This window comes from Corvus kubaryi, unplaced genomic scaffold (genome assembly GCF_017639235.1).
Source record: "Corvus kubaryi isolate FWS band 111438036 unplaced genomic scaffold, C.kubaryi_AGA036_p1.0 136, whole genome shotgun sequence".
NCBI classification, from domain to species: domain Eukaryota; kingdom Metazoa; phylum Chordata; class Aves; order Passeriformes; family Corvidae; genus Corvus; species Corvus kubaryi.
This window is the reverse complement of record NW_024580670.1, coordinates 8,520,241-8,534,632: the sequence shown is the minus strand read 5'-3', so window position 1 is coordinate 8,534,632 and position 14,392 is coordinate 8,520,241. Positions and strand designations below refer to the sequence as shown.

The 14,392-nt window shown below is 36.4% G+C and overlaps 1 protein-coding gene across 3 annotated transcripts in view; it reads right to left on the bottom strand.

The window, feature by feature from the left end:
- The window catches only part of CFAP20DC (CFAP20 domain containing), a 72,306-nt gene that overhangs the window by 15,401 nt on the left and 42,513 nt on the right, over positions 1-14,392 (bottom strand). For 2 of the 3 annotated variants that reach the window (XM_042015363.1, XM_042015381.1), the window contains 2 exons: positions 10,041-10,193; positions 3,786-3,847 (listed from right to left, as the gene is read on the bottom strand). In XM_042015363.1, the coding sequence (XP_041871297.1) occupies positions 3,786-3,847; positions 10,041-10,193 (215 nt within the window). Of the gene's footprint in view, positions 1-2,275; positions 2,638-3,785; positions 3,848-10,040; positions 10,194-14,392 lie in introns of those variants that run through there. The other variant, XM_042015370.1, reaches the window with a different exon arrangement.

The window sequence follows — 14,392 nt, the reverse complement described above, 5'->3', positions numbered from 1 at the left end:
TGTTCATTACATTTACATATAATTTATATTTATAACTAACATACCTAAATTTTACCAGTCATCAAGTTTGAATATAATTTAAAAATACTTTCAGTTAAAGGTACATGGTTATGCATTTCATGATTCATTACCTGAAGTACTGTGCATGCATGTCATTACAAAAATAAAAAAATCACATTGTTGGATAAAGTAGCAACTGAGGATTTGGGTTCTGGTTTTTTCCTTAAGGTAAAACCAACAACTTTATTTTGAAAAGTTATTGTCCTCCTCAGACACATCACTCTCCATATCAATGAAACATTATGTGGTGACAAATCTCAAATCTATAACATTTACCATAAAAGGGATGAAAATGTTACTTACTTTTCTTTGGGTCGACTGTGTTGTTCAGTTTTTTTGGGTTTTTTGTTGTAGAGGAAAGAATAATGATGACGTCCCAATCAGTCTCACATAAAAAATGTAGCTTACAATGACAAGCCAACCTGCTTTCGTCAGCTTGTAACAAGCCCACTTGAAGGGAGGTCAGTGGCTCTTAATCATTTGTCAGAGGCTGCGGGCCTTATCAGCTGATTTTAGATAAAAGAAACTGAAAAAGAAACATCTGGGTAAAACCTAATTGAAAATTTGGCCATGCACATCTGGCATGAAATTATTTAAATAAAATATTCTTCTTGTGAAAGGATACTCAATTAAATGTTGAAATATTTGTGCCGTACTTTAGTGCAGTTTCTGGGGAACAACTGTTTGAACAAGAGGAACGAATTTTATTTGGTATTTTGGGAAGAGCTGAGTAGGATGCCAAGACAGGATCTAGTGAGGCAATGTTTATAAAGACAGGGTTTTTCTAATAAATTGAAAACTTTCTCTAAGGTAGAAAAACCAGCTTTTATCAGAAATAAATTTTCTGGACAGCATCTGTTGAAGTTTATAAAAGTCTATTAATAAATTAGGTTCAAGTGATCTTTTACAGAGAGCAGCTCTGCATTTCACAATTCAGTATGGCTGAAATTGTAAAACACTTACTGTCTTCCAGGATTTCCTTTATTGAAACTTCCAAACCTTCTATGACACACAACTAGTTTGGATGACAAAATCTTATGAAGTAAATGCTGGTTACACAGAAAATTCTAGTCCTTGCACTGGAGGAAGCAACAATACAGATAGTTACAGCTCCCTATTTGGAGAGAAGAAAGCAATTCCCGAGTTCTGCCAGGACCACGCAGCACATCAGTCAGTGGGAATTGCATGGCCAGGGCCGAAACACTGCACACCACCTCGCTCTTCTGGCTGTGCAGCCTCTGCACTCAGTCGTCTCCTTTCATTAACTGGTTCTCTGCCTTGCAGAGCAGCATGAGGTGAGGTGATTTGTATGGCAGGAGCAATATTCTTGGCAGACTTATGACCTTTACCCAGTGGAACCAATGGACAATGAGTCGAGCTGAGTCTTTTTATTGACTGAATTTCCATTACCTTCACAGGCTTTCTTTCCTGGCTTGTCCTTTTATCTTATTATGGACAGAACCTACATTTACTGGACAATAGCTTCCACATTGGGCTCTTTTCATTTCCCAGAAAATATCACTACTACACTTTTTAAAATTACTCAAGACCCGTTCTTTACCCCTCTTTACAACAAACTATTTGTTCATTCAGTAAATGCACCATGTAACTGTCTTCCTACCATAGCATTTACACCCACACACCTAAAGGGGCTGTATCAATTTTTCAAATATTCTGTGTGTTCCCTACAAAGCTATAGCAGGCTTACAAAGCTTTAGACATTTTCTAGTTGCTTATACAGGATTTGTTAAAATTGCCTTTAAAAAAATTTAGGAACTAAGTTATAGAATTACCATTAACTTTATTTCCCTCTTATTTAGGTACACATCCTCTGCGAAAAACATTACAGAGTTTTCCATTATAAATGAAAGGTAACTATGTGAATAATGGTATTCAAGTCACATCATTTCCAGTTTTTATATCATGATGCAAACTGACCTCATAATTTTGTCATCTTCTGTATTTACAGCCCAATAACGCTTTTCTGGCAGTTCACAAGGGCTACTGAATTTACGAGGCACTTGCAAGTCAGGTATTTTATGAATACCACCTGCATTTCTCGAAAATGATTTCTAGGGAAATTTAAGTCTACTGTGTGTACTGGATTAAAATTGCATAAGAACTAAGTCATAAATTATACTCTTTTGTTTTAAATTTTATTATATGGAAATACAAGTTTTCATTTTGATCATATTAAGTTGATATGATGAAACATTTTATTTTTACAGATGATGGTGTTTATTTGTTTTTTCAGTATATAAAATGTACCAAGTACCAAATTGCTTTAGCACATGCATGAAAATAACTTAATAAAACCTGACTTAACCAACGTATGGGCAAAAAGAAGACAAACAACATAGCTTGCACTAAAATATAGGCAATTCTAATGTCATCAGAATTATAAAATCAATTTTGGAATAAAGAGTCCAAAGTTCTGTCTCAAGGTACCTCCCGTTGCACTCTGTGGACTATAGTCAATGATCTCTGTCCACTTCATCCATTCAACAACTCATAAGGAGATGGTTCCTTTGACAACCCAAGGCAGAGGGGTCTTCTAGACAAACATAGGTACTTTGACTTGCATGTGAAAGGGAACAGGAATCCAGGATTATTCTTTAACTCCAGTAATGTATCGGAAGTATATGGCTGCATGTTGCAATAACTGATGCATCTGGGTGAACTTGCACAGAAAGTTTCATATTGTTCAGTTCATAAAATCTAATCAAAAGATTTTGAATCCATAAAAATATGGATGGCGAGTGATTCAAGTGGCTGAAAACATCTCTGTGAGGAGAAACATCCTGCACAACTGACTGACAGTGAGCTCTCATAAAACATTTCAGACTTGGTAAAATATAAAGAAGTTGTATCTGAAATGTCCTCTCCTCCTACTCCTATCCCCCAAAACACATACCTCATCCAGTTAAAACTCAGACAAGCAAAATCCACATTAATGACACCAAGTGAAAGTGAAATAGGACTGCTTTTAAAAATTAGTACACCTCTTGTTCGGGCAGTTAAAAAATTGACAGTGATGTGAGGGTTTCACAGGTACAAAGGAGGTCTGAGACTGGACAATTAATCTTGATTGCCTCAATAGTCTCAATCTGATTAATTTTCCCTAGTCACCTTCTCCCCTTGTCATCTCACCTTACATTAAAGTCACAGGGATTTTGTTGCTGATTCCAAACAAAACAGATCAAGCTAAAAACCTGACAGACAAAATATGCTGTAGACAGGATCCCTTTGCTCTATCCCAGAGTGTTGTAACCCCCACTCCTAACTGGGCTATCTATTGAAAAAAAACCCTTTCATAATAAGTAACATTAAAATCTTTTGGAACAAATTGATTCCCTGACACCTACAGTCACATACAGAATTCTAGTTCTAAGCCTTCAAAGCAGAGAGGGAGAGAGGGAGAAAGAAATAGATGAGAGTGCATGTATGTGAGATGAGGACGATTTGCTGAATCACACATCAAAGCAGATGTAGGAGCAAGGCCTGTGTCAGATACTTTAAATACACAGTGGTACATCCAAAACATGCAGAATTCGGTTCTGTGTTCCCGGACAGCTCAGACATACTGTAGACAATGACTAAAATGAGCAATAAAGCCCTCTGAGAGGAGGTTGCAATTGAAAAGATATTGAAGATTAAATCAAAGAGTGTCACATTTAATATTCAGAACTGAATCCTTACTGCCTGGGCTATAAACGGAATCTTACCGTGGGCTGGAATGAGAAAGTGGGCTCATTTCTTTCTGATAGTGATGCTCCTGACTGACGGGCTATGGAAAACAAAAAATAATAGATTGTTTAGAAGTATGTCAGAGACCTGGTATGAGCATACACATTTGCAGCTGCCGATACTAGAATTTTACAGTCTTTTTTCTTATCTGTGAAATCAAAAATGGATATTCTGGTCCGAACTGTACAAAAGCACAACTTTAAGGATGATTTTTGTCTGGGTGGAAATACATATAAATTAAGGAGTCGATCACACAGTCATTTCTCTGCTGCCTGTGAGAGTGTTGGGACAGTCAGGAAACTTCAGATGGGGGGTGGTAAAGTCTTGTCTGACAAAAGAGTCTGGATTGAGCATGTGTAGGAAGCATGAGGAAGGAACTCTTAGTAGGATCTGTGCAGAACAAACCATTTTTAAGAGTAGAAAACACCAAGGGAGAGGTAAGAGAGCTGGTACACCAGGTTAGAAGCACCAATAGCAGTTATTTTAGCAGTCCCAAATGGAGATTACTGAAGCACATATGAATCTCCATGGCACTGCAGCTTTGAAGCCTGGATTAAGCTGTTCTGAACAGCTAACAGTGGACTGTATGAATATTCATACAAAATACAATAATTTTCCAGTCTTCAAATCTTACCTACCCATTGTAAGTACATGTCCCAAAAGTTTCAAACTACATTTGGTTTATGGCATTAAAAAGAGTTATTTGCAAGAAAGATCAATATCATAAACTGATGTAAAAATTCAAGAATTTCAAAATCCATAAATACATTTTCTCCCAGAATATATGTAGTTCTACCAGAAGAGACTTCCCCTGCCATTATCACACACCTCAAAAGCAATTCTAAACAAATCACTGGAGGAAATGCAAAGGAAGTGAAAATGTAAGCATACACTAACAATACTTACACAATTTAGTACACAAAATGCTAAAATAATAAAAAGTGTTATGAAAGGATTCTTTTTAAAAAAGATCAATATAAAAATGAGTATGTTCTCATGGTTTCAGAAAATGGAAAGGGATGTTGTAAAATACATGTTCAGGATGAATGACATCCTAATTACTACCAAATATGACTCACGGCCTGGTGGTGGATAGTACAATTCCCTGATGACAGCTAGTGGAAGATTGAGGACAAGACAGAGAGTGAATTAGTCAGTCTATGAACCAGAATATCTGTCTAAATAATTTTTGGTCTTATTTCATAGTAAAGAATACCCTGCCTCAGTTTTGTGATTTGACTTGATGTGAACAGATCCCTCCAGGGGTTGTCAAACTGAGCTCACAGTTGGCATAATTCTGGGTTTAAATAACATTCCTCTTGTCTGTAAGACTTCAGTTCTGCCAGACCATTTCCATGTTAAGTGACCTTCTTTTCTGAAAACTCACAAAGGAGGCCAGAAGACCTTCCACAAATTAGGTATGAACCTGGAAGTACTCTTTCAAATATTTTTCAGATCAAGACTTATGTGACTGAATTTATATTTAGGCAGTTGCTTGTGGAACAAGTAATCTTTCTTCTCTGTGAGTACTCCTTACCCGAAAGACATATCTTAGTGGTGGGCATAACTTGGATTCTGCTAATGCAACATTATACCACTATTATACCACTACAAGCTTCCAGGATATATCAGTGAGCAATTAGGAGAATCTTCCTTCTCCTTTGCATTTCTGACTGAGAAACAGGGACCATATGCAGTAAGAAATCTTGAATACTCTTGTAGACAATCTTTCTCCAGAATGTTTGTGTTGTATTTGAATTGATGTCTGAAGTGTGGAAACAACTATCCAAGAAGCTGAATGGGCCAATTCTCTGACAGGGCAAGGAAGTCTTACAGGATCTCTAGAATAAAGCAAGGCATTTAAGCAGAAATGTCTTGTAAGCTTTGCAAATTTTCTTGGATAATGTTTATATGTGTGGGTATAAACTTCACATTAAACTCTGCAATATATATAACTGTGTCTTTCATAGTGTTGCAAAGCTAGCATGGATTTTCATAGGTCTTAAGATTTAAGAGAACACTTAGGTAAGACACCGTCAAATAAAATATTTTAAAATATTTGGCTCTATATACACATAGTATTGAATTGAAACTGTGCCCCACACACATTTTACAAGGGCTTACAATCCTCCTTCAAAGTAAACCCATTTTAAAGTAGAAGTTTTTCATATTTATAACTGAAATTTATGCTGGGTAGTGTGTAATATTCAAAGTGATTTTATTCTTTTCTGGCTGTCATAGTTTACAGCAGCTGATAAACCACTTCCATTTCAACATTTTTTCCTGACAGCATATATCCAGTTCTTGGTAAACTATCATAGAATATAAAACCACAATTTTAGTATATCTGTTTTGTACATGTTTAAGAACATCTGTTCTAACTGCAGCTCAGTAATGTGATTGATCTATGTGCCTTTACATTCACAAGGGTTTCTCAGATTCATTTAAGTCAGTAACATGACACTCTTCAATGAGTCTGGAAATCAAGCCAAAAAGTTTAAGTGATGAAAAAATTAAACTCACTCAGAATGTGCTTTATATATAAAATAATGGTTGGATACATAAATTCATTATCTAACATGATTATACCCTGTCTTGCCTTGCAAAAAACAAAAAGCTGCCTTCTGGTGGTGCTGTTGCCATAGATTCCAACTAAAGGACACAAATGCATAAAATGAAGAAAAATTTGGAAGAAAATACTCCTTATTTATCTTTGAAAAACATAAGAGAAAGAAAGCAATTGATACTACTGATTTAAAGAATCTGAAAGATACAACCTGGAAACACATGTAAGCATGAAAGTTTAATCATGACAAGAATTTCAAGCTGTCCTTAATTTCTCAAATTCCAATATGAGGATTATTTCTATTTCTTTTCCATATACTGCAGTGCTAAAGTAATTTACCTATGCAACTGGAAGATGGCTACAGATCTCTCTCTCTCTCTCTCTCTAAACTTTTCTGCAGTTTGTACATCTGATTTTGGAAGGATTGAGCATTTGAAAATTCTCTTAACTCAAATGATGGTGGTACTAAAGATCAGGGACATAAAAACAAATCTGCTTTTATTCTACACATATATTTTTTACATAATAAAAATATATAAGGAATAAATACATGTATAAGAAACACTTCTTTATAAAAACTGGAAGCTGAAGAAATGATGAGTTTACTAGTATTGGGGGATGAAAGCATTGAGAGCAGCCCTGTGGAAAAGGACTTGGGAGTATTGCAGGATGAAGAACTAGACATGACCTGTCAGACCAGAGTACCAATTGTATCCTGGGCTGCATCCAAAGGAAGCATTGGCAGCAGGTTGAGGAGGAAGTTCTGCCCCTCTACTCTGCCCCTATGAGACCCCACCTGGGGTATTGTGTCCAGCTCTGGGGTCCTCAGCACAGGAAAGACATGGACCTGCTGGAGTGAGTCCAGAGTGGGGCTGCAAAAATTATCAGAGGACTGGAAGATCTCTCCTATGGCGACAGGCTGAGAGAGCTAGGGTTTTCAGCATGGAGAAGAGAAGGCTCTGGAAAGGTCCTACTGCAGCCATTCAGTACCTAAAGGAGGCTTTACAAGAAAAAGGGGGACAGAGTTTTAGCAGGGCTTGTTGTGGTAGGACAAAGGGCAACAGTTTTAAACTAAAAGAGGGTAGATTTAGACCAAATGTTAGGAAGAATTTTTTTACATTGTGGGTGGTGAGGCATTGGAACAGGTTGCCCAGAGAAACTGTGACTGCCCATCCCTACAAATGTTCAAGGCCAGATTGGATGGGGACCTCAGCAACTGGATCTAGTGGAAGGTGTCCTTGCCCAGTGCTAGGAGTGACGGATTAGATGACGTTTAAAGGTCCCTTCCAAACCAAACTATTCTATAATTCTATGATTTTAGGTCTTACAGAAAGAGAATGCCTGACTAAAGACTTTTTCATGTCAGCTAACCATTTAAATACTGGCACAGCATTGCTACTCTCACGTCTTCTGAAACGTTGTAAGCATATCAAAATACACTAACATTCACCATCAGCATACCAAAATTTCCCCAACTACTTTTTAAAAGCTTTTGTGTTGAAAGAATGTGGGGTGATTAAATAATCACCTCCATTAACAATTGTTGTTAACAGCCTTCTTAGATACCAAAGGTCTACAGAGTGAATTATCCCCCTCACATAGATACTCTGCATTTTTCCAAATGCTGGAACAGAATTACATCGAGCAGTGTTAAACACAGAAGTCCATACTCAAAAAACTTCTATCATATCTATGAATAGCTGGTGCTCTGGCTGATATCTCAGAAAGGAAAAAAATATGAAGTGAAACACCAGATGCTGGGGACTGACTGACACTGTTCAGAGTTCTCTCCATAAAGGCTGAGTAAATGGGTAGGGAAGACCTGGAAAGCTGAATGTCTTTGTTTTTGTGAGGAACTAAGTGGTTAGTCTTTATCTGAGAAAGATCAGGTTTCTTTCCTAAGTTATTTCTCCTTGAAAATGAGTTTCTTGTCATTTAATCTTAAAATAGTCTCAGTGTCCGCCTTGCAAAATGCAGTGGAGAAACCTGCTAAGGCTGAATGTGTAAGGTACAACAAACTCTTCAGTCAGCTGAATGAAACATGAAAAACTCTCTCAAAGACAAAATCTTGCCTTTTACACTTGAATTATGTAGAGAAAGATGAGCATAAAGGGCTGTTATGAAAAACTACAATTATATTAAATTGCAATTTATATTACTAACCTATTATGTCTAAACACTTTTTTTAGATTGAAGCTACAGAAGTTGATCAAGGCAGTAAGATCAAAGAATAGTCTTTGCAATCATATTGTGCTTCACTGAACACTGAAGGAGTACATTTTACTTTAAAAGTTCGTTATGTTTTAGTCATGCACTTTGTATTAACCAAACCTGATGTATCTAAATATTCTTATCAGTTTCCTTATAATTAAGCTACTAAAAAATTAATGAGACTGCTATTCTCTATATTTAATTGACTTCCATTTGCCTAGTCTTGCAGATTTGAACCATGTTTGAGCCTATTTAGTGAGCACAGAGAAAACACATTGGAAATATCATTAAATTAACAAAATGTGTAATGGAGATGTATACCAAATAGTTAATACCAACTAATGTTTTTCTGATGTCCTGTGAAATAGTACTCTGTAAATCAAGTTCTTATTTGTACAATTATCCACTTTCCAATACATTTCTTCTGTTTTGAAACCTTCATTTAACAGGGTACTCCAAAGTTCTGGCACTGTGTTGAAAATTCACTACAGAAAGTTGCTGCTACGGGCCTCTATTTGGACCCTGTAGAACCTTGAAGGTAATTTGCACCTAACACTTTAGAGCATTTACTCTGCAATAGTTAATATTGGGGCAACACAGCTGCGTTTACTCTTCTAATGATGGATCTGCCTCAGAGTTATGCTGTGTGCTTTACTTAAGCCACATTAATTGTTTATTATTGCTCCAACTGTAATAAAATAACAGCTATATTGCTGATGTATAAATAGAGTAGGAGGTTATCTAGTTTTACAGCAGCTCCTGCTAGTACCTTTATATAGTTCCTGAAATGTTATTCTGTGCTTTCATACATTCAATACTTTTTGGTGTACTGCAACAAATACTCAGCTTCTTATAGCAGTACTGTCACATAGGGCAGGTCTGCGTGATTCTGTACCACTTTGTACCAGGACAAGTAATGATCCAAGGTGTAAAATTCATAATGATCATATACCAAGTACACAGAACTACTGCAGCTTTTTGCTTTCTCCTGCTTCAGTTCTTTAAACATTTAGCTTTCCAGTAATGAGACTTTATCATTGTAAGAAGCAATTATTTTCCATTACTCACACTGTAATGCAGCTGCTGACTGGTGTATATGGGTTTCGTTCATTTTGGAACTATTTTTAAGTACTGTATCACACACCTGCAGGTTGTCAGCCACTATTGTGACAAACTGTACAGCCTACATGATTATTCAGGATTCTAGGAAGGAATGTATATAACAGATTTCTCTTTATCCATGATGGTACTAGAGAACCTGCTGGAAGCGCGTGTATCTTGGTTAAATATTTTACTTGATAAGTTCTAAGAGCCTTTGGTAATGATACCTTAAATTTCAACTCTACTCAAAGAAGATTTAGTATTCAAGACCCCTGAGAAAATACTGTGGGTTTAGACTTACTGGTGGGAAACAGGAGTTCCAGGTTGCTGTATCAACATCACTGCTTGTACTTACGTTGACATTGCAGATATCGATCTGTGACACGCTCAGCTCATGGGAGATCCCAGCATCCCATAATTCTTCATTTTGTTGTCTCTTCATGCTGGCCAGCATCTGTAGTTCAGATGAACTTAGTCTATTTGACTGGTACTTTTCCCTGTCATACTCCTGTGAAATAAAATTGAAAAGTCAACAATATAGGACAGGATCACCAAACAGAATAGATGACTCAAACCCAGAGAGACCTTGGAGAATCTCTCAGAGAATCTTCAAGAAGGTACAATACTGAAAGAGAAACAAAATGTTTACTAGAAAAAATAAGTTAACAGATTTCTGTTCAGCTATGAAGATCAAGCATATTTACACATAATTACAGGAAAGAAGAACACCACAAACACTGTAATGAATGGCAGTTTTTATCCAGGGTGTTTGATGAAGTTGCTGTTCCACTGCAATTAAAAACAGAAGATAAAAGCAGGCTTTAAGAAGTTCAAAAATCCTAGCTAATAAATGCAAACCTTGAATTAAACCCAATCCCACAGTTATCATGGTATCATCAACACCATCAACATACCATTTAGTTACTGGTTAAACAGAGTATAAAATTTCTCTGGAAAACCGTGTCAACACTAAATTTCAAAAGTTATTCTGGCAATTTGTTAGTGAATGAATTTTTAAGTAAATTTCAATGTCTTTTCACTTTTTTTCATATCCACTAGTTGAATTGTTAATATAACCCTAATTGTTATATCAAACTTGATCCACAAGTCAAAAGCTGCAAACACATACTAACCATTTTGCAGTTGGTACTTGAACCTCACTCAAAACCTTAAAATAAGATACTTTAAAGTCACCCAACCTGCTGGTGGCATCATCGTTGTTTAAAGAACTCCTTCTTTGAGAAAAGCTATCCCTTTTTAAAGGGTCCACATAGATTGCTCTTTCACAAAGGAACAAGTCTAATACTTGAGACATCTAGTTGTGATTCTAAATGGAAGTAGAAAACATTTCTGCTTGAAAAGTGAATCCAGGCAGTGAGCAGAACTTGAATGGATTTAGATGACTGGAATATTGGCCAGTGGGCTGTGAGACACTATACAACAATATCCCAAGGAGGGACAGTGCTTTGATTCTAGTGAAGAGAATGGAGCTTTTAGACCAGGAGTGTATCATATTCCTGGCAGAAGGGAGGATCTCTCAGTCTGTTTTGCTGTGAGATGGTACCAGGTACCAGAAGACCTCAAGAACACACACGTCAGCAGTACAAGTGATACGAACACTGACAGCTTTTCCTGCTATGAAATACAGTGTGTAATGTTTAAGTGTGTCTTCTAGGGGTACAAAAGTCACCTTACCACCAGAATTCATACTGAAATTATGATTACAACTCTTTGCTTTCTCTGTATATAACACACAAGGTACAAGAAGATGACAGAAGGTACAAAGCAGTTTGCACAGCTACCATTCCTTTTTTACCCCTGGCTTATGTGGTCCAAGCTTCATTTCTGAATATTGTGATTACTACTATCATTTTTAATCCTAAAATAATATGAGATGTTTTCTCTAGACCCTTTCTGAATGCCTGTTACTAGCTCAGTGACTATTAGTCATTTGTTCACCTCACCCAAAGCTTGCTTTGTTACACCTGGGGAGCCTGCTTTGCTCTGATGTATCAGTCTTCTACCAGATCTGCAGCTGCTGTAACTTTTATTGATCTTACTGAACATGCTGATTTCCTGTTAATTTTCCTATATATAAACCTTCTGCAGTTATTTGATTATTGTAAGAGAAGCTTTGGCTTATCTTTCTTCCCTCATATAATTGGTATGCAGTCATTAAACTGACTGAATGAACTGGTGCTCTGCAGAATAAAAGCACTAACTATTGAAAGAACTTTTTTTTCTCATTCTCTTTTTAATAAAAGCACAAAAATTGCCCAGACTTGCTTGTCTGTTCCTTTACATCTATGAAGAAAGATGCATAGATTTTTGGAATTATCACAGCATAATTCTAAACATCTGCTGTTCCCCCACCCCCTCCCCAGCTTATTTCAAATTGTCATTCTGTTTTCTTTTCCTGTAATGGTCTCCCTCTGAAAATACCATACTCAGGAAGGAGAAGAGATGCTATGACCATTTTCTGTGTTAAACATCCCCTACAATAAACTAATGAAGGAGAAATAGTTTGGACTATTCTTCAACTTCAGATGACTACTACCAAAAAGCCTCTTCACAAATTTCATGTTGTCTTTGTTGGTTTTCAAACAGAGAATTTGAAAACTGAATCTGAAATTAAGTTAACTTTGTAATTTAGGAGAATCTTTTGATGTAAGAAGTACTTTTGCAATACTCGTAAATTTGTCTAAAATTAATATTTCATTTAGTAATTAAAAGCTTATCTTGTCTATTTGCATATCCTTCCCTTACAACAAGGCATTTTTATTAAGCACTTAAAACTTTTGCTAGATTGATAAAACCTGTTGTTTAAAGGATTTTTTTCATATACAATGACATTTGCATTCTTCTAGGTTCAAATGATTTATTCAGAATTGTTTGAAAGTAGTTATACGTGTGGAAAACTTTAATTACCAGCTATCTACATGCCTGCAATATTACCCAGAGGGCTATACTTCTTTCTTAATTAAAAATATTTGAACTTAATAATAGAAAACTCTATTAAAACATGAATAAAACATTGCAAGAAACCAGGTCTTTAAAGCATATTAAGCAGCTGGCAAATCAGTTGCAGGAAGACTTGGTTAAGCATTTTTCCTTCTTCACTAGTCCTCTGTATGAGCATAAAAAGAAGTGTCAAAGAACTCCAAGGAAGGGCTTCTGTAAAATTTTAAGACTTGATTAAATCAAGTATAGGACCTAGATCTGCCAGATACTTTAATCTTATGTTTTGTAGCAGTAAAACAAATTCTGTAGCTAATGAGTTCCTATACATTAATAATAGGATTTTTTCTTGAACAAAAATAATTACAGGTAACAAGTCACATGTGCAATACATTTACAGCTACAAGTGCAGTATGGTAATAACCTTATTGTCTAAATTAGTAATCAACTATTGCAATTCACCTAGAGAGTCTACATTTAGCTGTGTTCTACAGGACAAAGTTGATGACTGCATTAAACACTGATAATATCTTTTAGGAAAGTAATAAATGTATAATTTCATTTATTATGGACAAATAGATTACAGTTATGATAAGTAATAAACATACTTGAATTTTAAGTGGAAAAATTTTCTAACACTTGAAAAGATCAGGAAACAAGGAATACATTTAATTGCAAAGATGTAAGTAGTTACTGGAAAACAGAAAAATTAAATTCCTAAAAACTATACTAGGAGGGAAAGGGAATTCAAAATACAAACAAATTTTACCATACACACTGCATATTACCATCTCAAAGAGAATCAGATTATCAGTATCAACTGGGGCTTTTCCTAAAACTGAAAATTACAGAAACATTATCTTCTTTCTCAACAGAAATGAACCCATGCATGGCTTTCTTCTACATTTTCTACACCACTAGTGGCAGTTCTAATGTCCTTTCCAGATCATAAATACATAGAACATATGCTGCTATTTGTAGGATTTTCTCTGCTTTTTTATTTTTTTTGCTTTTCATAGTCTTTAAAATTACCAGCCACTGATATTTCTCATTATCATGGAGTCTCAGCACTGTTTCTGATTTTCACTTGCGCTATTGTGTTTCATTCCCCTTGCTTCCCCCTAATCTACTTCCTTCCCAAAGGAAACCAGTCTCCACAACCTTCTTGGAAAAGGATGTTCTGTTTTTATCAGGAAAAGCACAGGGCCTCCACCAATCCAATAATCTACTTGCAGAATACAGGAAGAGATTTCCAGAATCCCTCTGAGAGACAACCTCACAGCATTGTGAGACACATAAACCCCAGCCCCTGCACCAGGACAAAAAGAGACTCATTTCACAAAAAAGCACTGAAGCATCAGTGGCATGGCAGAGCATTTCCCCATCAAGGACACAGAAAAGCTGAATATGTGCTTTCCTAGACTATTCTTTAATCTGCTGCCCAGTTTGGATTGCTCCTCCTAGCTCCATGCTTGGATTTCCATACCCACAGTTAACTGCAGGGCTGTCCATCAGCAGCCACAGCAGCTCCAGGTAGGCAGGTAGAACCTTTCAGTGGGATGGCCCTGCCCCAACAGCAGCAGCCATGTCCCATGGAAGTCATGGCTCCTGCTTTCCCTTTTACAGAGACTGTCAAATCAGGTAACTAAAATTAACTGTATCAACAGCTCACAGAAATGCTACAGACCAAGATTCCTACAGCAGAATGACAGCACACTCCCTTTCCTACAGCAGATGAGACAAACTGTA